Here is a 22639-nt window from a genome sequence, read left to right as displayed (position 1 = left end):
CATGCTGCAATGGCACATATACATGCATGCAGCAGTTGACATTACTATGCCTATAGACACACTCCTTACTGCTGCATGGACACCATATAAACAGACACATACGCCTCTACTACATGCACACAAATAAGGAAACCATCCACAAACACTTGCCGATCCTCCTCCTCCTACTACTACAGCAAGTAGCAGCAGCACACCTCACAGGCTGGCTCCTCCCACACATGTGACCAGTCACATGACCATGACATCATCAAAGGTCCTTCAGCTCTCTAGGATGTAGCATCTACCGTGATGATACTACAGCTGAAAGCTCGGAGAATTGTAGTGAGGAGGTGAGCGCTCTGCCTGCACCGTGCCGCTGGGTCATCCTGTGAGTATCCAGGGCAGGCATCCCACTGGCCTGGGGCCTTCTCAGCTGTTTTATCAGGGCGTGACTTCCAGTGACAACATTGCTCTAAGCTGTGACACTACTGTGAGGGTCAGGCTTGTGCCAACCCAGTATGGATGAGGAGGAGTCTCAAGACATTGGGTTCTTACCAGACCTGTCAGTGGGTATGGACACGTTCATTCACCGTATAGACTCTACTGAGGTGATATACCAGCCACGCCGGAAACGTGCAAAGTTGGTTGGGAAATACCTAATGGGAGACCTGCTGGGTGAGGGCTCCTATGGCAAGGTAAAGGAGATGCTGGACTCAGACACTCTGTGCCGCCGAGCTGTGAAAATCCTCAAGAAGAAGAAATTGCGGAGAATCCCGAATGGAGAGGCAAATGTCAAGAAGTGAGTTTCTCTTTCCTTCCAAGGCTGTGTGTCCTGAACATGGGGGTGTGATGGGCCTTGCAGGCATGGCTAGCCAGGTGTTGCTATGGCACTTGTGTCCCAATCAGGATGGACTGATGTTCCTGCTACAATCTTAGAAGCCTTTAGGTTTCTTCTGTTGAGGTGTTGGAAACGCAATGCAAACTTTTTACATTATGTTTAACTTTTTAAAATCCTGAGTGACAACCAATATGGCCGTAGTTGCTAATCCAGTTTGGCTGTCACACAGCTTTCCTAATGTCCAGAAAGGCAAGTATGTTAAGATTTGTATATAGGCAGGATTGCTATTCCAGGGGAAATGAATGGGTTTTAGAATTGACTGCCGGGAAGCCGCCCCCCATGCAGCTTTCTCCAGGACGGTTCCCAGCGGACTGACACAGGGTGCAAGTGTGAACGCCCCCTTACTTGTAGTTCATGTGTAATAACATTTCTGGAGGATCTTTTCTCATCACTTGGCCTTGATGTGTTTCTCTGGTATTTCTCCTAGAAATGTCTGAATACATTAATAGCCGGTTGCAACTCTGAAGTGTTAACACCCACTTGTCCAATGTGTTTAATACATTAAATTTGTAGGAGGAATCGGAGAGGAACAGCATAACCCTAGGATAGTCACGCTAACTCAGGTCAATTGTTCTGATCTATCAGAGGATCAGACCAACGGCCATTAAGTCTTTCTGAGGGATCTAAAAAGAAGACTTTTCACTTAAATCTGCCATTATCCACAGCAGCCAATGAAAGGGACTTTTCATTGTTATATTGTCGTTGAAGTCAAGGTAGAAATGAAAAGGCTTCTTTTTTATGCGTCAAGCAGATAAACTTTAAGGTAGTATGAATGTAGCCTTATAAGCAAAGATGATCCTCATTTGTTGCTTTATAGGACATAAAGGTATTTTCTAAAACAAACATGTCAGGAGACACCACAGATCTACTTCAAGACTACATTCACACGGTCAAGGTGCAATATACCTATGTAAAATGTTTATTTTGTGATGGCCTTGCTGCACCTGAGGGTCGCCTTTTTTCATGGATTCCTCATACATTGCAGTGTAGAGTATGGAGGGATTGGGGAAAACAGACAAATAAAAGAACATGACCTATATTTTGACGGTCCGTTGCAATGGACTTTCAAAATATCAGTCAAGTGAAACTGTGACCATCTTATGGCCGATAGTCATTGTCTTGTGTACTGGTATATGTCAATACACAGGCGCTGTAGTGGCTGCTGTAGATAGAACTATGAAGTCAGAGCAAATGCTTTTTTCTAATGTTACAGAACTTTTTTTTTTTTCCCTGTTTTTAGAAACTTGAACCTTTGTAATAAAGTGCTCCAGTATGGAAATCTACACCAGTATGGATCTGGCATAGATTTCTGTATAATCTTGTTTGCAGAAAACTGACCTGAATTATAATAAATACGTTGGGTCTGGGCATCTGGCCCAGCTCTTCCCACATTTCGTAGATCATGGTGAGTGAGGTGCAGAAGGAGGATTGTGGCGCATCTTTGGCTCAAGAACGGGCCATGCCTCGTAGATGATCCTGCACATTGTTGCATGTGGTTCAATGTCTCTGTAGAGTGGACTTGTAGACCGACAGTTTCTTGCCATCCTGCTCAGTGCATGATGCCAAAATCTGCTCATAGAATACTATCAATCAAACAATTATATTTCAGTATGGAGATGTTTTACAGTGATTTACAGAGCAGCCGAGTTCACCTGAACTGCTGCAAATGGTTAATCTGCTGCAGTGTGATATCTTATCACAGAAGAATATGGAAAAACAATGAAAAGTCATTAAAAAATGTTTTATTTTCCAATGACTTTTCATTGTTTTTTTGTCTTGTTTGATATCGCGCTGCAGAAGTTTAGGTTGCCTCTGCTATGTCTGTATCTCCATCTATCTATGGAAGTAAACCTATCATATTTTGAGGGGGTAAAGGCCTTTTTACAGTGATAATATTTTTAGAAATAAACATTCCTAGGTGTCAGTTTCCCATTATTGACCTTTCTTTTGCTGCTTTTAAATGGAGCTCTTTAAGGTTCTGTTCACATTGCATTTGAGTCCCCTCTTTGCTATATAGATCAAATTTATGCACAGGACTTCAGTCACAAAATGAAGGCTAAGGCTGTCTTTTTGATCTCCATTAGGCTGGTATTTATTTATTTTATAATTGGTGACCTATGCCTGTATAGTGACGTGTAAGAGATACGTTCTGCAATATCCCTGAGTTCATGTCTGATGGAACAATGCAGTAGTAAAGACCAATCCAAAGAAAACCTTCTATAGAAGTTACCAATGGACAATTAGATCCGCGCTTACCAGCCGTATTCTTGTTGCATTCGTTTATTAATAGCCTTTCGCACAACGCGTTTCGAAACCATACAAGTTTCTTCTTCAAGTGGACAAAGGACAATGTCCACTTGAAGAAGAAACTTGTATGGTTTCGAAACGCGTTGTGTGAAAGGCTATTAATAAACGAATGCAACAAGAATACGGCTGGTAAGCGCGGATCTAATTGTCCATTGGTAACTTCTATAGAAGGTTTTCTTTGGATTGGTCTTTACTACTGCATTGTACTATACGTGGATACACGGATAGGATCTGCTTGCTATCAATTGCTGAATATTTGTTTGAGTGCTGTGATCAATTTCACAGCATTTTAAGGTGATTATAACTAGTGCACTTTTCTGTGAGAATCATCACAAGGATAATGCGCAAGGTGCCGCGCGGTGTTCTTTTCTATTTCCTCATGTCTGATGGAAGACTCGGACATAATATATACAGTCTTAAGAAGTTCTCTGCCAATCTTCTATCTTTACTGGTGATTTATTTGCATTCATTTATGATCATTTTGTCCTTACTATAATGAAGCTCAGCATTTACATTAACTGATAATTGCTTACTTCTCAGTTGGAAGCAAAACTGCAGTATAAAGCATAGCAGAGCGACAGAGCAGAAGCCTGAGCTCCTGATGACACTGAAACTGATGTCTAACTTCCTCTAAATTCCCATAGAGATTCCAGCCATTTAACATAGCCATGCCTTTTAAGGACTCTATTCCATAGCCATCCTCTAACATAGCCTAGGAACAGCAGAGGGAATCTGATGTGAGAACTGATCTTGTTTACCTGTAGGAGCAGTTTTAGCATGTAATGCATCAATTGTAATGCCAACGTCTCCTTGCATAAAGTGTATCTTCTATCTGACTATGGACGCTGGAGCTGTGCACAGAACTTTTCAACAGTCAAATGCAGGCATAAAAAATACTGGACATAAGTGGTGTATGTGAACGAAGTCTTAGTTTAATGGTTACCTTTTGTTTATTATCTTCTTTGGTGGATGCCGAGGTGGTGACCATAGGCATATCCATAATGGCATTTGTCCCTTTCAAATCTGATTTCTAAACACGTGTCCTGGGCCCTAGTAGCTATGATTAGGTATGGTTCTACTTATTTACTATTATTAATCACTTCCTGTTTCTTCTTATGGTTTGTTTTTGTTTTGTTTTTTTTAAAAACCTTAATACAAATTATGAAGTGGTTGTTTCTTGGAAGTAGTGTGGTTGTTTTGTGGTTTCTGGTGCAGTTCAGGGTATGTTAGTGATGGACATGAGAATGTAGTTAGATAAGGAAGTGGGGAAAATTTACTGTGCATAAAAGGATGTCTACTGTCCACAGTTACATTTGGGAATGTATACAGTGTCTTATTAAAGCTGCCTATCTTCCACTGTACCACTTCCACAGCCAGTGTGTTTTCCCTTGGTATAATGATAGCCATATGTTATTGCCTTTATCTATCCTTCCAGCAATATCAATTTGATGCAATTTCAGGAGCTTCTTCTGATATCCCACAGAATATAATTCCCTGATGACCTTGTCTGGATGTGTACGTAATGCGTGAAGTGGTAACACATGTAAAGCTGGTTGACCTTCAGATGACTAATGTGGTCTTATTATATGCAAATACTGTCCACAAATCTGAAGACCTTCACTTGCATCATCATAGGGATCTATGGTGCTGTACGTGTGGGTCATAAGATCCACATTCAGGACTTGATTTGCCACTGTAGTATGGACTACATAATCTAGCCACATTACAGTATAAGACTAGGGTTGTATGTTGGATTTGGTCACTCAACATAAGTAACACAAGGTTGCACTGTGATATTGTAAGTAATGATTGTAAATGTGGTTGACTGTGACCTGCGACACTAATGCAACTGACAAATCAAAAGCATTGTTCTACCACTGTGTTGCCCTAGAGTGTATTCACACATCACAGAGCCTATTTTATTTATTTAACTAAACCGCAACTTAGTGTCTTCTTTGCAAGACTTGGTGCTTTTGAACGTTATTTGGAACTGTCATATAATCATATACAATAAAACCTCATTGAGCCTAGCATCTAAATTTTGTGCTGTTTTCGCTAGTGTGATGCTGGTGACTTTCCTCCACTGAACTCATTCGTAAGGCTTTTTTACTTTCTGAAGTCCAATGATATATTACAACACAGTCCCATTTCCTTATTGGTCTTCGTGTATATAAGTCCAATGTGTGGTCTTTTAAAAGTGGTTCCCACTGAAAAATTTGCTTAAAAAAAGTGGTCTTCGGTTGGATAGGGGGAAGGCTGACACTTATTGGGTCCCTGATGGTCTCTATTTCCTACACAGCCAACCATTAGCACAGAATTACCTGAGCAGGCATTGGGCAGTGGACTTTTCCAGCCACTTCCTGTGTGTCATAATACAGAAAGTATAGACTAGGGAGGACCCGATAACCCATTGGAAGGGCAGCAGCAGGGATCAGTAATTCTTGTTTCCTTTATTTTTATGATAACTATTTATTATCCATAGTAATAATAATAAATAGAGATGAGCGAACGGCTTTCGATCGAATTGGTATTTGATCGAATATCAGGCTGCTCGAGATAGCTTGCGATATGCGGGAGCTGACTTTTTCTCATAGGCATGCATTGACCAGCGTTGAGTGGCCGAATGCCATACAATGTACAGCATTCTGCCAATCAACGCTGGTTCTGACAGAGGAGGTGGAGTCTAAGATCGATCCACAGCAGTCTCCATTGCTGGCCGTGCGCTGAGCTCTGCTACACCTGAGATGCAGCAGAGCTGGCTGTGCGCTGAGCTCTTCTACACCTGAGATGTAGCAGTGCTGTGCGCTCAACGCTGCTGCATCTCTGGTGTAGCAGAGCTCAGCGCATGGCCAGCTCTGCAGCATCTCAGGTGTAGCAGAGCTCAGCGCACGGCCAGCTCTGCTGCATCTCAGGTGTAGCAGAGCTCAGCGCACGGCCAGCTCTGCTGCATCTCTGGTGTAGCAGAGCTATGTCAACTCTGCTATACCTGAGATCGGACCACAATGGAGACTGCTGTGGAACGGTCTTAGACTCCGCCTCCACACAGACAAGCCTCCGGCAGAACCAGCGTTGATTGGGGGAATTCTGTACTCTGTATGGCATTCGGCCAATCAACTCTGGTCAATGCATTCCTATGGGAAAAAGTCAGCTCCCGCATTATTAGTGGCATAATACAGTGACTTGGGCTTGTTAGATGCCCCCAGGCATGCTTCCCCTGCTGTCCTAGTTGCATTCCAGAGGTGTTGTCATCATTTCCTGAGGTGTCATAGTGGACTTGGTGACCCTCCTGAGTCGAAGACTGGTTTCCCCTCAAACTAAGCTTTTTTCCCCATAGACTATAATGGGGTTCGAATAGTCGAATATTGAGGGGCTATTCGAAATGAATATCAAATATTTCACTGTTCGCTCATCTCTAATAATAAATAATAGTGTGTGTGTGTGTATATATTATGTAATTATATTTTTTTTATTCCACTGGAAAATATCTCTACATTTAAACTGTCCCTGAGATGAGGGTTGGACAAAGCCCAGTCAAACTGTTAACTAAAGTCCATAGTGCATGGGTTTTGGCTCTACCCTCCATTTACTCTGTTGCTGAGCGGATGGATTTTTTTGGGTGAAGAGGCAGTTTTGACTCAGAAGTATTTCTTTTAAATACCCTTTCATCTAGATTTTGCCCTGCAGTATGTATATGTATAATGTCAATTTTTGGCCCCTTGGCTAAGATTTGCCTATCTTGTTATACAGCTTAAATAATGTCGGGTGGTCTGTGGCTGATTGTAATGTAGTGTTAGAGCGTTCAGTGTAAATGAGCAGGACTTCCCAACTACAGGAACACAGTGGAATGGATTTTTTTTTTCTCTCCACTCATAAGTTGCAACCTCGGGGTTCAGTTTGCATTTGCTATCTGTTCCTGCATTAAATGAAGACTCCCCATTGTTGGTGGAAGATCTTCCTAGCCTCTCATCAGGTGTGGCATTGCAGGTAGGACCAATGTAGTGGAAAATCCAATAGCAAATCTGATTCTTAGCCCAGTCGCTGTTTAGCAAGTCTATCTTCTACTGTACACATTGACACAGTGCCACTGGCACATTGTTATTATGCTTTTGTTTTTATTCATCTTCTTTGTCTCATTTAAATTTGGTAGTTCTCTAGTTTATATTTGTTATCTTCTTTTTGAATAGAGAAATTCAGCTGCTGCGACGCTTAAGGCATCGGAACGTCATCCAGCTGGTAGATGTTTTATACAACGAAGAAAAACAAAAGATATATCCTTTTGGATGAAACTTCTTCACTGGTATGCCATTAGTGGAAACAGTAAACCTGTATAAAGTTGAATTTCACATGTATACATCTCTTACTACATCTGGTGTAGAGACCTCTAGACTGGTTAATTACAACTACGTTCCCAGAGGTGCAAAATTAGCAAAAATATGGGGCCACACGGTGGCTCAGTGGTTAGCACTGCAGCCTTGCATCGCTGGAGTCCTGGTGTTCAAATCCCGCCAAGGGCAAAAGACTATCTGCAAGGAGTTTGTATGTTCTCCCCGTGTTTGCATGGATTTCCATCCCATATTGCAAAGACATACTGATAGGGAAAAATGTACATTGTGAGCTCTATGTGGGGCTCACAATCTACATAAAAAAAAAAAAAAAAAAAAAAAAAAAAATTAGCAAATTTTGTGCAAGCTCAAAGACAAGCAAATCTTTACTTTGTGACATTTTTACTCCATAAATCTAGAATGTAGGGCTTGATAAATTCCCTTCTGTTCAGATTGTCATAAAAACCATGGTAACAAATGTACTATTATCCAGTTTGTTTTAGAAACCTAGATGAATTATAAGGGTGCTACCACATGATGTGTCTCTAGAACATATTCTAGCTGCGAATCCTGTTCTGGCTGTGGCTCTAATGATGTGAACTAGCAGCTATAATTTCGGGTCACTAGACATGCTTATGAAGACATCTGCAGCAGTAATATAGTCCACATATTATATCTGTAAATCCAGGCGTAAACAGATATCCCCACCTCAGTATTGATGGTCATAGGATATGCCATACATTTCTAACAGATATGGTTTCCACCTCTGGGATTTACATGTTTCTTCAGAATGGGGATTAGTCTGTGCCCGCAAGTGAATGGAAAAGGCCATTGCAAGCATGCATCTATCTCTTCACTTGTTCAGGAGTTACAGAAATAGCCGAGTAGGCAGCTTCAGCTATTTTTGTAACTTCCATACAAGTGTGTTTAGATAGATGAGGACTCCACCTCTGGGACCTGCATCTATCAGGTATTTATGGCATATTTTATGGATATAATTATAAATACTGCACTGTAATAAGAAACAATAGCGACTAATCAGTAAATAGGGTGCTGCCACAGTGTGGCTCTATATACAGGAGTCACTGGTGTTTGTGCTGAACAAAGTGAAAGCTGTATTGATTATTGCTAGTAACAAGTATCAACCAATAATCAATACCTGTTTTACTCTGTTCGGTGCAGGAAAAGCCACATCATGTGGCAGTACCCTAATTGCTGATCAGTTTTTATTGTTTTATTACTGATTTGTTCCTCGAGGCTGGTTTTACACTAGCTGACACTTGGACATGAGACTCGGTCCGTTAGTGCGCTGGATTTACCAGCCTGTACACTATGCAAGGAGACAAACTCCTAGCATTATAGTTATCTATGATACTAATAGTCCCGGCTTCTCTGCTACTTATTGTCCTGTCCTGTAGTCATTACAGGACTCTGTAGTAGAGAGTTAGGGATTCCCAGCATCATAGTTTTGAATATTTTAAGCCTATGGGCAAGCTCTTCATTCCTATTTGCTGCGGTTTAATCAACTTGCTAGTTTTGTGTTTACTGTACTTGTACTATACACTAGTATCTAAATGTGCAACACCGTGAAAGTAATAGTGCTATATAAAGAAAAAATCAAACAATTACTGCGTGTTCATCTCCCTGCATAGTGTTCAGGCCAAAAACCTGGCTCACACACAGACTGGAGTCTCACATCCAAGGCTTGGTTAGTGTCAGACCAGCCTAAGATTGTATTGAACCACAGCCCCAAATCTTGTCTCAACTGTAGTTTGTGTCCTGTGTTGGTAACAGAGAAAAAGTCAGAATGTATTGTCGATCCCAGGACAGCTCTAGTTCATTGCATGACCTAAATATTTAATGTAAAAAACAAAAAACTTGAGTCTTCATTAGTTGATACCTTTTTTAATGGCTAACTCATAATGATGACAGATTACAACGTTTCGAAGCTCTCTGCTTCTTTCTCAAGTAAATTTAAAAACAATTTCTGAAGGCTGCATATATATGTACAAAAGGACACTAGGAATAGAATTTTAGGAGGGAAGGGGGAAAGAAGGTTATTGGTATATACAAGTAAACAATTCCACAGTTCCCAGGTTCTTATCAGTTCACATTGTCTTTATGGCTGTCTCAGTTCAGTGATTTCTGTAGGATACCATGAACCCATGTGACAGATTCATCCCTTCCTCCAGTGTTTGAAGCAATCCAGCATCTGAAGCCTGGATGACTTCACTCGCGCGTCGGAGGTCTGTACAGACTTTACTGAGCATGTGCAGTACACTCTGTTTGGCGAAGACTTTGAGGAGCGTACTGTGCACGATTGCGGCCTCGAAAATATGGCTGCCGGACGGCATGCGCAGTCGGCTCTACTAGTGTCTCGCTGGCAGAGCTGACTGCGCAGGCGTCAGAGCTGACGCAGAAGGAAGAGGAGGAGGAGAGTTCTCGGGCAGCAGTGGGGACACCCCCATCGCCGTTTGAGTGCTGGGGCCTGCCCCCATTGCTTCGAGAGAACTCAATAGCATACTGGTAAAAACCGGGATTTCTAAGGAACGGCGCCTCGGAGACCACGTCTAAAGGTAAGAGACGAATAGCCTTTTTAAAAGCTATTCCGACGTCTAAAGCAGAAAAAATAGCTATTTAGTGGTAGAATCCCTTTAATGAGCTCATTGGCAGAGTATGTCCTGAAAGCCGAACACCCATCTGAAATTGGTGGTCTATCTTAAGATAGGTCATCAACAGTTGAACAAGGACCCCCTACCTATTATAGTTACTAGAGATGAGCGAACACTGTTCGGATCAGCCGTTCCGAACAGCACGCTCCCATAGAAATGAATGGAAGCACCTGTGACGCCGGCCACCGGCAAAATGTACGTGCCAGGTGCTTCCATTCATTTCTATGGGAGCGTGCTGTTCGGAACGGCTGATCCGAACAGTGTTCGCTCATCTCTAATAGTTACTTGAGGTACACTTTAGTTTATGATGACTGTGAGAATTTTGTTTGTACTGTTCCTGGATTCAGTACAGCAGAAAATTGTATGCAAGTGTCCCCAGAATGGACAGGTAGTAGCCACCCTTAACTTTCAAACCTTGACAAAAAAAAGTCTATGCTTTCCATGCAATATATTGCTTTATATATGTAAATTAATGATCCACAATCTTGTATAGTTTGGCAAGTGCTAGAAAATGATATTCTGATATGTCAAGATCACATTAATGTCCTAAATACATCTTGTGTTGGTAAAGTTTAAGATCTCAGACCACCAGTAATTTCCAAAATGATAGCGCTCTATAGAGTGCAGTAGCTGAAAACTGGTTTGTGGCCTCTTCACTTCTACTGTTTAGCATAACAAATAGAGCTCAAGTTTTAGACAAGTAATGGCTAATAAAGTTTTATTCTTTATTTTTGATTTTTCATTAAGATTTATAAGTTTTAGTTGAAAAGCCTCATGTTATATTGTATAGAATATACTGTATATAGAATTCCTTAACTTGTAATTTACGTATATGGTGATGGAGTACTGCGTGTGTGGAATGCAAGAGATGCTGGATAGTGTAACGGACAAACGTTTCCCCATCTTTCAGGCTCATGGGTAAGTACTGAAGAATTATTATTTTTTTTATTTTCTTTTTAAAAACAAATATCTGGGTATGAATGTAATTTGGTCTTGTCTGTCCTCTCACTAACCTCTTTAAAGAGGACCTTTCAATGCCTCCACCAACTCTGGTTCTAGCACAATTGGTCATCTTCTCTGTAGTCCCCACCTTTCCCAAGCAATTATTGCTGTTAGTTTTGGTATCTGATATACTGTTTAGGTGGGCGGAGTCGGGCAGGAGCAGACAGGGGGTTTGATTCTGTGCTCTGATTCTGGCTGTCTCCGATTGGAGTTATGATTCACACCACCAGTTGAGCCCGGCACCTATTAAATGATGCAAAGAGCTGGACTTGGAAAAGATGTTGAAAGGTTTTCTTTAAGTATATTGAATAATTTTTATTCATGCTTTTACGTTCTTATAATCTCCATTTTGAGTGATTTCAGAAAACTAGCATTGTTTATGCATCTTTGTCCAAAAGGTATTTTTGCCAGCTTGTGGATGGTCTGGAGTATCTCCATAGTCAGGGTATTGTGCATAAAGACATCAAACCTGGCAACTTGCTGCTCACAACGGACGGGACGCTCAAAATCTCTGATCTGGGTGTTGCGGAGGTATGTGTAAGAGTATGGGAGTTCTCTGGAAAAACAAAACAAAACAAAGCAAAAAAACAATACCCTGCATCACTGAGGTAGGACAGTATGGGGAAATAACCTCTCTCTCACACTACAGGCCTTACATCCGTTTGCAGAGGGTGATACTTGCAGGACCAGCCAGGGCTCCCCCGCCTTTCAGCCTCCAGAAATTGCAAATGGCCTCGACACCTTCTCAGGGTTCAAAGTGGACATCTGGTCAGCAGGCGTTACCTTGTGAGTTTGTCATAATTCATTTACTCGTATGCTCTCTTAATCCAAGTAACTATGGGAAGAATATGCAAATCTGCCTTCCATGATGTAATTAGGACGACAGTTGCTGCCTCATTGTTGCAAACCAATAGAGGGCGCTCACTGGAATGTGCAAGCCCGTCTTAAGACAGGATTCCAGTGAAACAACCCAATAATGGCTGCTCCCTTTAGCCTCATGCCCGACCTTCCAAGAGGCCTTTGTTTAGCAATGACGCTGGGATTAATACCAGGTATAGTCTCTCAATCGAGGACAGCTGTTTCGATCTGGTTGGATCTCATCAGCCCGATGTAGAGAGGACTATAACATGGTAGAGGTGAGAGGCTTAGACAGGGTTAATCCAAGTAGTGATACTTAGAAAACATGGTTGATTCCTGTTTCTCAAAAAGTTGACATTCTGTCAATTGGGCATGTGGCCTTGCTCCTGTTTAGTCTCCTTCATCTTAGTGGGACTGAGCTTGTAGCATTGCCATGTGACAAACATAAGGTCGCTTGCTGAAAACAAGAAGGCATCCATGCTTTCGAAACCTGCACAACTCCTTTAAAAGATGTATTAGAATAGTGTATTGATCATAGAGAAGGTGTTTAACTGTTCTTTTTCCACGTACAGGTATAATATCACTACTGGATTGTACCCTTTTGAAGGGGATAATATCTACAAGCTGTTTGAGAATATTGGAAAGGGAGACTACTCAATTCCGGAAGAATGTGGGCCGCTGCTATCTGACCTGCTGAGGGGTAAGTACAAAGGTGTTGCTGTAACAGTGGTAACTGCAAAATGGCAAACTAATGCCTAAGAAAATATAATGTTGGAGATCATCTAGGGACACTGGTCCATGATACAAGGCATAATCCTGCTATAAGATTTCTGACACTGACAGAAATCTGAGCACAGTAAGGAAAGCTGATTGTGGTCTATGACTAAATATATTATCAATAATAACGCAACATCTATTTGAAAATAAATGTACTCAATTTGGCTGATGAGAAACTTCTGTGCAATGTATAAGCTGGTAAAACTAAGTGGAATCCTCCCGACAAAATTCACTGTGTATAAAAGAAAAAAAAAAAAGCCCAGTCACTCCTGCAATCACTGTGAAACCATCATGATTTTGATGGTATCTATGGATGGACCTTCCCTAGTAAAAGACATTTAACAGCAAATTAACTAGAAGGGAGACACCTATCATTCATCTTTAGATGTAATTAAATTAATCATTGTGTCACTTATTTATAAAGGAAAGAAGCTGTGACCCCATAAATGACTGCAGTTATAACTACTTCCAGGTACATGGTTTGATTACATTATACCTCAAGTTGGTGACATATGTTTTAATTTAATTAGTATAACGTAATGTCTCAATCCCTCTCCTGCCACTGGTATTTTTTGATTTTCGTTGTTGACAACCTGACTTGTGAAACCCATAACTTTTTTTTATTTTTTTTATTTTATTTTTCCATTCACAGAGCCTTATCAGGGCTTAAAGGGGTTTTCCAGGCAAATTTTTATTTTTTAAAAAGGGTCTGTTAGTGCTATTAATTGGTTAATAAGCGTACTCAAATGCCTTTAGCAGTATTTTAAGTAATTTCTAGGTTTCTCTGGGAGCTCCTGGCATCTTCTGCATTGTGTAGCTTCCTGTTTTTGTTTTTTTTTTTGTTTTTTTTTTCTCCAACTACCTTGATGCTTTCCTCTTCACTTGCACTACCTCCCCCTCTCACTCCCTCACACACCCTCCCTGTTTCCCTAGATAGCCCAACCACTACTAGCCCTTTGTAACTAATTTAACTCAGCCGTCACCCCCCCCCTCCCTCCCCCATTATACTTGCCTGTCTTCCTGTCCAGATCTTCTGGGCACGGGAGATCATGTCTTTCTGCGGGTTGACTCCTCCTTCGCCATCTGCCTGCACAATAGAGCCAGAGTGCTGAAGGAAGCTTTGTTCCATGCCCAGAATATTAGACAGGAGGACAGCTAAGTATGATGGGGTGGGTTAGTATTGGTGACTTTCTGGGAACTGGGAAACGGAACATCATTAGAAAAATCTGCCTGGAGTGGTCATATGACCACCCCGGCGATCTAAGTAGATATACAATTTTTTTTTTTTTTTTTTGTAAAGTAAGTCAGAGGATAGGAGGAGGGAGGGAGTTTAGCTTGGTGTGAATTTTCCCCGACAAGTCCTTTAATGTTTGTGGGACAAATTGGACTATGCAACGATTCTATTTAATATTCCATATAATGTACTGGGAAGTTAGAAATAAAATTCAAATAGGTTGAAATTGAAGTAAAAATCCAAAAATGCTTTGTTTTGATGGTGTGTGTAGCCAAAATGACATGACATGTAACTGTATTCTATATGTTGATACGATTCCTGGGATACCAAATTGAGATTTATATAGCTGGGTGGCAGTTCTTTGTTTATTTTAGACCCTTTTTTTTTTTTGCTGTTTTGTACATGTACTTTTCTGATTACTTTGTTTATTCTGTTACATCACCTTCAATAAAACGAGTTTAAAAAGATTTATATAGCTATGGAGACAGTGGCGTAACTAGGAATGGTGGGGCCCCGTGGCAAACTTTTGACATGGGGGCTCCCTCCAAGAGGGGTACATGGGTGTGCAGGCTGTTTGTGAATAAGAGGGTGATGTGGGGTGCAGGGTGTGTGTATAAGCAAGAGGGGAAACAGGGATGCAAGCTGTATGTGAGCAAGAGGGTGAACCCCCCCCCCCCTGCCATTCCACCACACTTTTGCTCACCCACAGCCTGCACCCCCATTCCCCCTTCTTTCTCACATACAGCCTGCGCCCCCAGGTCACCCTCTTTGTTCACACACAGCCTGAACCACCCATTCCCTTTTCTTGCTCACATAGGGCAGAATGGGGGGTGCAGAATGTTCATAGGAGTGCAGGCTGTATGTGAGAAAGGAAGGAATGGGGGTGCAGACTTTCTCACACACAGCCTGCACACCCATGTACCCCTCTTCTTCACAGCCTATAACCCATTCCCCCCATTGTACACTGACCTGTACAATCCGGGTATCTCCGCCCACTAAAGACACTGAGTCTGTGTTAGTAGATTAAAGGACCTTTGATGACGTCATGTCTTAGGTCCTTCAATCTACTAATAGAGATGCCGGGCCTGGGGACAGCGGGCGGGAGATAGAAGTTTTTCCTGACCGCTGTTGCTATGCAAGTGCTGGGAGGCAGGGGTCTGGACAGCAGGCGGCCCCTGCTTGGGTGCAGTAGTAAAGGCAGCAATTGCTGACTTTACTACTGTTAAAAGATGGACTGTGGAGGAGGCAGCTCCTCTCCATCTTCAGGCAGCCCCCGGCACTGCAGTAAATGGGGCCCGTTACGTGCTGGCGTTACACAAGCAGGTAATGGCCTATTTAAAAAAAAAAAATAAAAAAAAAAATCTGCAGCTGTCACCGGGCCCCCTAATATCCAAGGCCCTGTTGGTACTGCCGCTGCTACCATGGTAGTTAGGCCCCTGTATGGAGAGAGATTTTTTTATGTATACCAATTTGACAAATGTCTATTTCTTTGTGATTGCTTTTTATCCAAATTTTTATGGCGAAACATCTAAAAATATTGTGGTTCAGCACACTAGTGTAATACAATACATTAGCATGGCATATGCATAGAGCAGCCTGTAATACAGATCAATGCCAGAAAAACCCGGGGGCCTTATATAGGCTCTTGACTGTCATAGGCAATGGATCTATAACTCTGTTGCAGAAACTGCTGAAAATTGGCCTGCACAGAGGACTACCCCCCCCCCCCCCCATCACTTTGGCCCACTAGTGTCAATGGGCTTGTTCGGTCTTAGTGTTACATCACTGTTTTAGCGGTCCGGCTCTCTATCATTCTGGTCCACCGACAGCTCTGCAATGTTCAATCACTGACCTCCGCAATATAAAGGGAAGAAAAAACACATTTTTCCTCATTTTACCTATGCTATGTTTTAAAGGAGGTTTGTACAATGAGTAATAGTTATGTCAGAGATTGTCTGATTCCCTTGTGTGTAGTGATGTAAAAAAAAAAAAAAAAAAAAAAAGGCTTAAAAACCCTCCAAACCCCCCCTCCCCCAACTCTTATCAGATTAGCCACATCTCAGTAAAGCATGGCCCAGATAGGAATACCTGTCCTCAAGGACTTTGAGCAACAGACAAGCAACACTGCTCTATGATATGTCTGTAACTCTAATAGAACTATTTATTTTGCTTATGAAGTGCCATCATATTCCGCAGCACTTTACAAATATCACTGTTCTTATAGAGCTTGCAATCTAAAGTTCCTATCCATGTCTGTGGGACTGATTGGGAAGTTATAAAAAGAGCAGAGCACATACACTGTTTCCGTAGCCCCATAATTAAGGAAACAGTATAACACAGCTATGAGTTACTATAAGTTCTTTGGTTATGGAAAAATCCTGGTTACACTAGGTTCACACTAGCATTTGGGTTTCTGTCCTTCAAGTCCACTTGGGGACACCAAAAGAGGCAAACCCTATCTTCTTAAAAAGCGTTTATATGGGAAAACTCACAGACCTCATAGATAACAACGGGAGTCCACTGGTTTTCATACAAAATAGTGGAGAGAGAAGTCCTCCTTGCAGGACTTTTCTCTTTCCCGTTTTTAAGCAGAATCTGGGACAAAGAGGCTCGACCGCCTAGTGTGAACCTGTTGCTTGTCAAAGAATAAGATTGGTCTGATAGTTTGATAGCCACAAAACCATCGGATGATACTGTGGGCAGGAGTGCACTGTGCAACTATTCATGTAACTTACCGGCTTTACCTACATGGACAAGTTCTTTAGCGCTTTTATTTAAGTAGTGTGGTTGTGAAGGAGTTTACATATTGTGAAAATTCAGTGTTTATGTTGTTTTCTGACAATACATTACTTTTAAACCCATGCTCTAGAACAGAGGTTGGCAAACCCCTGCACACGTGCTAAGAGTGGCACACGAAAAAAACACAAGGTCACACCGAGCAGACCAATGATAGTGTAGCAATTTTTGGTGACAATTTGGTATATAGAAAAGAGGTAGTTCATAAACCAAATGGCCTCTCACCTGTTTGGGTTGTGACAAGAACGTTCACAACCAACGTGTAGAGTTTTTGCCACATCGGGCAGACAAAGCAGGTAGAGGGAGCAGCAGGCCTTACATCTACCGGTTAGCCAATAGGAATCCGGGAGTCTCGAGGAGGAAAAAAATATTGAGTGTTGACGGCGCTCTCTGGTCAAAAATGATCTTTATTGGAGGGTAACAGGCACAACGCTAGTGTCACGGGATGTTTAGAGTATATTCTATAGGCCATGTGTAATATATATCTCATGTGGAGTGTATTCTCTAACCTGTTGTATACATCAATGTGTAATTGGCTGATTGGGGTCTAGTGTGTTAGCACATTGTATGCAAATACCTCTAACTAGTGAGGACCAGTGAGGACAATGGGTGGAGATAATCTGATCAGTGTCTCCAAGAAGATGTTGGACGGTGCATTGTCCACAGGAGACAGGGAGTCTGCTCTCCTTGGTATAGGTGAGGGGGGAAGGATCTGTGACTCAGCCCTTCCCACCCACAGATATAGGATGTAACAGTCTTAGTATAGTATGTAGCAGCAGTTAGTATGAGTTAGCCGGCCTGTGCACAGCTCTGCAGAGAGCCAGGATTTAGTTACAGGACCAAGGAACCAAAGCTATCATTGGATTGTGACTTCCGTGGACTTATTGTTATTACGGTTGATGTGACTGCCGCCGGCTACTAACTTTGTGGATTACAATAAATTGCTGTTGTCTCCCGACCTCTTGCGTCCCTGTTGATTCAAGATATCCTCCGGAGGAAGACGTATACCTTTGCTCTGTGACAGCTAGTATAACACCAAAGCGTTTCGGGCTTCTCTCAGCCCTTTCTCAAGTGCATTAACTATAAAACAATTTAAGAACCAATGTAAACGAACAGATAACATGATAAAATCACAATTTTGTATCTGAACAAACTGATAAAAAAGTAATATATACTAAAAAGATGCAAAACCTGATATAAATACAAATCATTTCATAATATATAAAAAATATAAAAAATCTTGTAAAAAAGAAGCTTTCGACTCATGGTGATATGGAGTCAGCATATCTTATACCCTAAAAGCATAAGAACCCAGTAGTCTATTCATTATTACAACAGTAGTAACAGGTTTCCATAACACACAACAAAACAATAAAGTGAAAGCAGGCCTACTCCATATGTTAGAACCTGCAGACCATAGCAAGCCAACAGAATTAAAGTTCTCCGGCTGTCAGGCAATAGAACCATACTTATGGGATGGAAACATTTGTCCTACCTTAATCCCCAGAAGGATAACTGCTGCAAAAAGTAGAGAGGTGCATTCAGAACCGGCTATTTGAACGCTCGAAAGCAGGTGAATCACTGCGCGTGTGGGGAGAAGCTGTCGCTCCCTCCCTTTCCTGTCACTTCGGCGCCGTGCGCTCCACCACGGAACGCGCGCCCTGGAGAAGGAAGGATGATTGCGCTCCACAGTGGAACGCACGGACGCGCCGCGCATGCGCATTCAACAGTAAGAGGGTCTATGTTAGGATAACATTGAGTGCCACTACGATATGAAGGAGAATCATGGGAAAAAATAAGCCACACAGTAATTTAGAGAAATAGGTGGAAAGAATGGGGGAAAAAAACCTCAAAGGTGAATGAATGTATAAATTTCCAAATGAATATATTGATTGAAATGGAATTTACTATGGTAAAATATTGAAAGTACTCAATATCTGTTCCCCGGGGACTCTTATGTATTGCACAATTAATTGACATGACCAATTACCCATGTTCTAAAGGGAACAGAGAGCGTGCGGGAGAAAATGGTTAGGACAGACCAAAGATATGTATGAAAGTTGTAAAACGTGCATAGGGAAAGGGGGGGGGGAGGAGGGGGATTACGGAAAACTATATGCAAAAGAAATGTTAGAATGCATTTTCTATTTATTAACATCTTCCGATGCTATGTTTAAACCTGCTGGATGCAGCGTGTTGAGTTTATACATCCAAAACATTTCTCTTTTATTAAGAGCAGAAATTCTATCAGTTATAGCTGGTGGTATCCAATCTATCTGTGTCACTCGAAAACCCCTGAAATCACTGTTGTGATATTTTGCCGCATGGCGTGACACACTATGACCCTCAAAGCCGTTAACAACATTGGACCGATGTTTGTTTAGCCGCTGGTTAAGCTGTCTAATGGTCCTCCCTATGTATTGGAGCCCACATGGGCACTCCAAGACATATATGATGTGTGTAGAGGTACAGTCCAAAGTGTTGTAATTTGAAGGATTCACCAGTAGAAAAACTGATGACCTTTTCAATTCCGTTTTTAATCGAATTACAACATTTACACCTGCTATGTTTGCAGGAAAAACTCCCTTTTGTAACAATATTATTACTGTGACTATCTTCTTTAGGGACTCGTATTTTACTAGGAGCCACCAGGCTTTTTAAAGTCCTGGCTCTCCGATACGTAAACCTTGGCTTGTCAGGAATGATTTTCCCCAAAAAGGGGTCGTTTTGTAATATCGGCCAATGTTTTAGTATAATTTCTCTTATCCGGTGGCATAAAGAACTGTACGCCGTAATAAAATTTACATCAAAATTTACAGATGGTGCTTTCTTTTTAGAGACAAGACAATCAGTCTGAGTGAGGGCCCTGGCTTTTTGGCATGCGTCTCGGATTAGCTGCTTAGGGTACCCCTTGTCATAAAATCTTTTCTTCAAGACCAAACTTTGTGCTAAATAGTCAGTCTCCTTAGTACAATTCTTTCTAATACGGCGAAATTGGCCAAATGGTACGTTTTGTTTCCATTTCTTATAGTGGGAACTAGTGTAATTAACAGACCGTTACAGTCTACTGACTTAAAGAGGACCTTTCACCATTTTGCCCACAGGCAGTTCTATATACTGCCGGAAAGCTGACAGTGCGCTGAGTTCAGCGCACTGTCGGCTTTCCCGATCTGGGCCCAGTGTGAAGAGCTTACGGTCCGGTACTGTAGCTCTTCTATGGTCAGAAGGGCGTTTCTGACACTTAGCCAGAGACGTCCTTCTTCACAACACAGCCAATTGCGCTGTGCTGTGAGAGCCAGGAGGAACTCCCCCCTCCCTCCCTGATAATGCTCGTCTATGGACGAGTAATGCGAGCAGAGGGAGGAGGTGTTACTCCCGGCTCTCACAGCACAGCGCGATTGGCTGTGCTGTGAAGGACGTCTCTGACTGAGTGTCAGAAACGCCCTTCTGACCATAGAAGAGCTACGGTACCGGGACCGTAAGCTCTTCACACTGGGCCCAGATCGGGAAAGCCGACAGTGCGCTGAACTCAGCGCACTGTCAGCTTTCCAGCAGTATATAGAACTGCCTGTGGGCAAAATGGTGAAAGGTCCTCTTTAAAGAAGGTTTTTGTGTAGATCTTGTCTTTTTCGCCTATTAATACTAGATCTAAATAGTCAATACTCTCCGCCTCTGATTTGCCTGATAAAGTGATACCTTGTGTATTAGAATTTAAATAAACAGTAAAACTTTCAAAATCTGTAGCAGTGCCCTCCCAAATGAAAATCAGGTCATCAATATAACACTTATAATAAATTACATTTTTTGACCATTCATGCGCTCCATAGATATAGATTTTCTCAAACTGACCCATAAAAAGGTTTGCGTAACAATATTTTACCATAGTAAATTCCATTTCAATCAATATATTCATTTGGAAATTTATACATTCATTCACCTTTGAGGGTTTTTTTCCCCCATTCTTTCCACCTATTTCTCTACATTTCTGTGTGGCTTATTTTTTCCCATGATTCTCCTTCATATCGTAGTGGCACTCAATGTTATCCTAACATAGACCCTCTTACTGTTGAATGTGCATGTGCGGCGCGTCCGTGCGTTCCACTGTGGAGCGCAATCATCCTTCCTTCTCCAGGGCGTGCGTTCCGCGGTGGAGCGCACGGCGCCGACGTGATAGGAAAGGGAGGGAGCGACAGCTTCTCCCCACACGTGCAGTGATTCACCTGCTTTCGAGTGTTCAAATAGCCGGTTCTGAACGCATCTCTATACTTTTTGCCGCAGTTATCCTTCTGGGGATTAAGGCAGGACAAATGTTTCCATCCCATAAGTATGGTTCTATTGCCTGACAGCCGGAGAACTTTAATTCCGTTGGCTTGCTATGGTCTTCAGGTGTGTGTGTGTTTTATTTATATATATATATATATATATATATATATATATATATATATATATATATATATATATACACATACACATACACATACACACACCAGTGCATGTTCTAACATATGAAGTAGGCCTACTTTCACTTTATTGTTTTGTTGTGTGTTATGGAAACCTGTTACTACTGTTGTAATAATGAATAGACTACTGGGCTCTTATGCTTTTAGGGTATAAGATATGCTGACTCCATATCACCATGAGTCGTATAGATAAATGCTGCTGCATACCGTATAATGTGAAAGAGTGAAAAAAATTTTTTATTGCCACATAAACGCCATGAATAAGTTTGTAAAGCATATAGTAAGCACTAGATCATTATGATAAACATATAACGTTTCGGTCGTTGCAGACCTTCCTCAGATAAGATCTAGAGAATAGCAGAGTGCGCTATGGAGACGCCATGACTCCATAGCGCACTCTGCTATTCTCTAGAGGAGATCATTGGAGACTTTTGTGAGGGTCGTTTCAGTAGAGTGCAGAGTGCGGAAGCCAGATTGTGAGGGGTCAAGAATAGAGTTACCAGAGTGATAGTGGATTAAACGAGAATAGACCAGGCGTTCCAAGATTTTACAGATGAAGGGGAGGTTAGAGACAGATTGATAGGTAGCAGCACAGGACTTGTCAAGGGAGGATTTCTTCAATAGTGGGATTATGACAACATGTTTGAAAGAGGATGGTAAAATTCCGGAAGAGAGAGGTTAAATATTTTAGTAAGGTAAGTCGTGACAACAGGCGACAGAGATTGAAGAAGGTGTGAGGGGAAAGGGTCACTACTGCAGGTTGTCGGGTGAGATGATGAAAGTAGCTGAGAGACTTCCTCTTCCGTAACAGGTTCAAAAGATGAGAATGGTTAGTGAGGGCATCAATGCTATGGTAGGTGAGGGGATCAATGCCATCTGGAGATTGGGCAGTTATTAACGGATGGATCTTATCAATTTTGTCATGGGAATAAGTGGCCAGACTACGAATGGCGCCTGTATCTTGGGTTTGAGTAAGGAGTGAAAAGTTTCAAAGAGCTTTTTAGGGTTACAGGGGAGAGAAGAGATGGGAGTGGTGAAATAAGCTTTAAATTAAACCTATCATGACTGAGATCCATCATTTGTTGTTACCCTTATCTGATATTTTCCCCTTTATGCTGCATGGGCAATAGTGAATAGTGGGGGATATTGGATTGTAGCACTGACCATAGTGTTAAAATTATTTGTTGGTGGACTAAAGGAATTGGCTACTGTCATGATTAAAATTCTTGAGGGCTACAGTTATCTCGATATAGCAGCTAGTTGTCAGAAAAGTCCTATCAATACCCATCCGCTCACTATAACTAGGTGGAATGCTACAACCATAGTCTATAGAT

General features: G+C 41.8%; 1 protein-coding gene across 1 annotated transcript in view; it reads left to right on the top strand.

The window, feature by feature from the left end:
- Positions 1-246: 246 nt before the first annotated feature.
- Positions 247-22639, top strand: part of STK11 (serine/threonine kinase 11) — an 84516-nt gene continuing 62123 nt past the window's right edge. Inside the window, exons 1-6 of the mRNA XM_075283555.1 lie at positions 247-778; positions 7369-7452; positions 11007-11096; positions 11579-11711; positions 11830-11966; positions 12611-12738. Of these exons, the coding sequence (XP_075139656.1) occupies positions 498-778; positions 7369-7452; positions 11007-11096; positions 11579-11711; positions 11830-11966; positions 12611-12738 (853 nt within the window). The 5' untranslated portion in view covers positions 247-497. The remainder of the gene's footprint in view (positions 779-7368; positions 7453-11006; positions 11097-11578; positions 11712-11829; positions 11967-12610; positions 12739-22639) is intronic.

Source organism: Leptodactylus fuscus, chromosome 1 (genome assembly GCF_031893055.1).
Source record: "Leptodactylus fuscus isolate aLepFus1 chromosome 1, aLepFus1.hap2, whole genome shotgun sequence".
Taxonomy (NCBI): domain Eukaryota; kingdom Metazoa; phylum Chordata; class Amphibia; order Anura; family Leptodactylidae; genus Leptodactylus; species Leptodactylus fuscus.
This window is presented reverse-complemented; position numbering and strand designations above follow the sequence as displayed.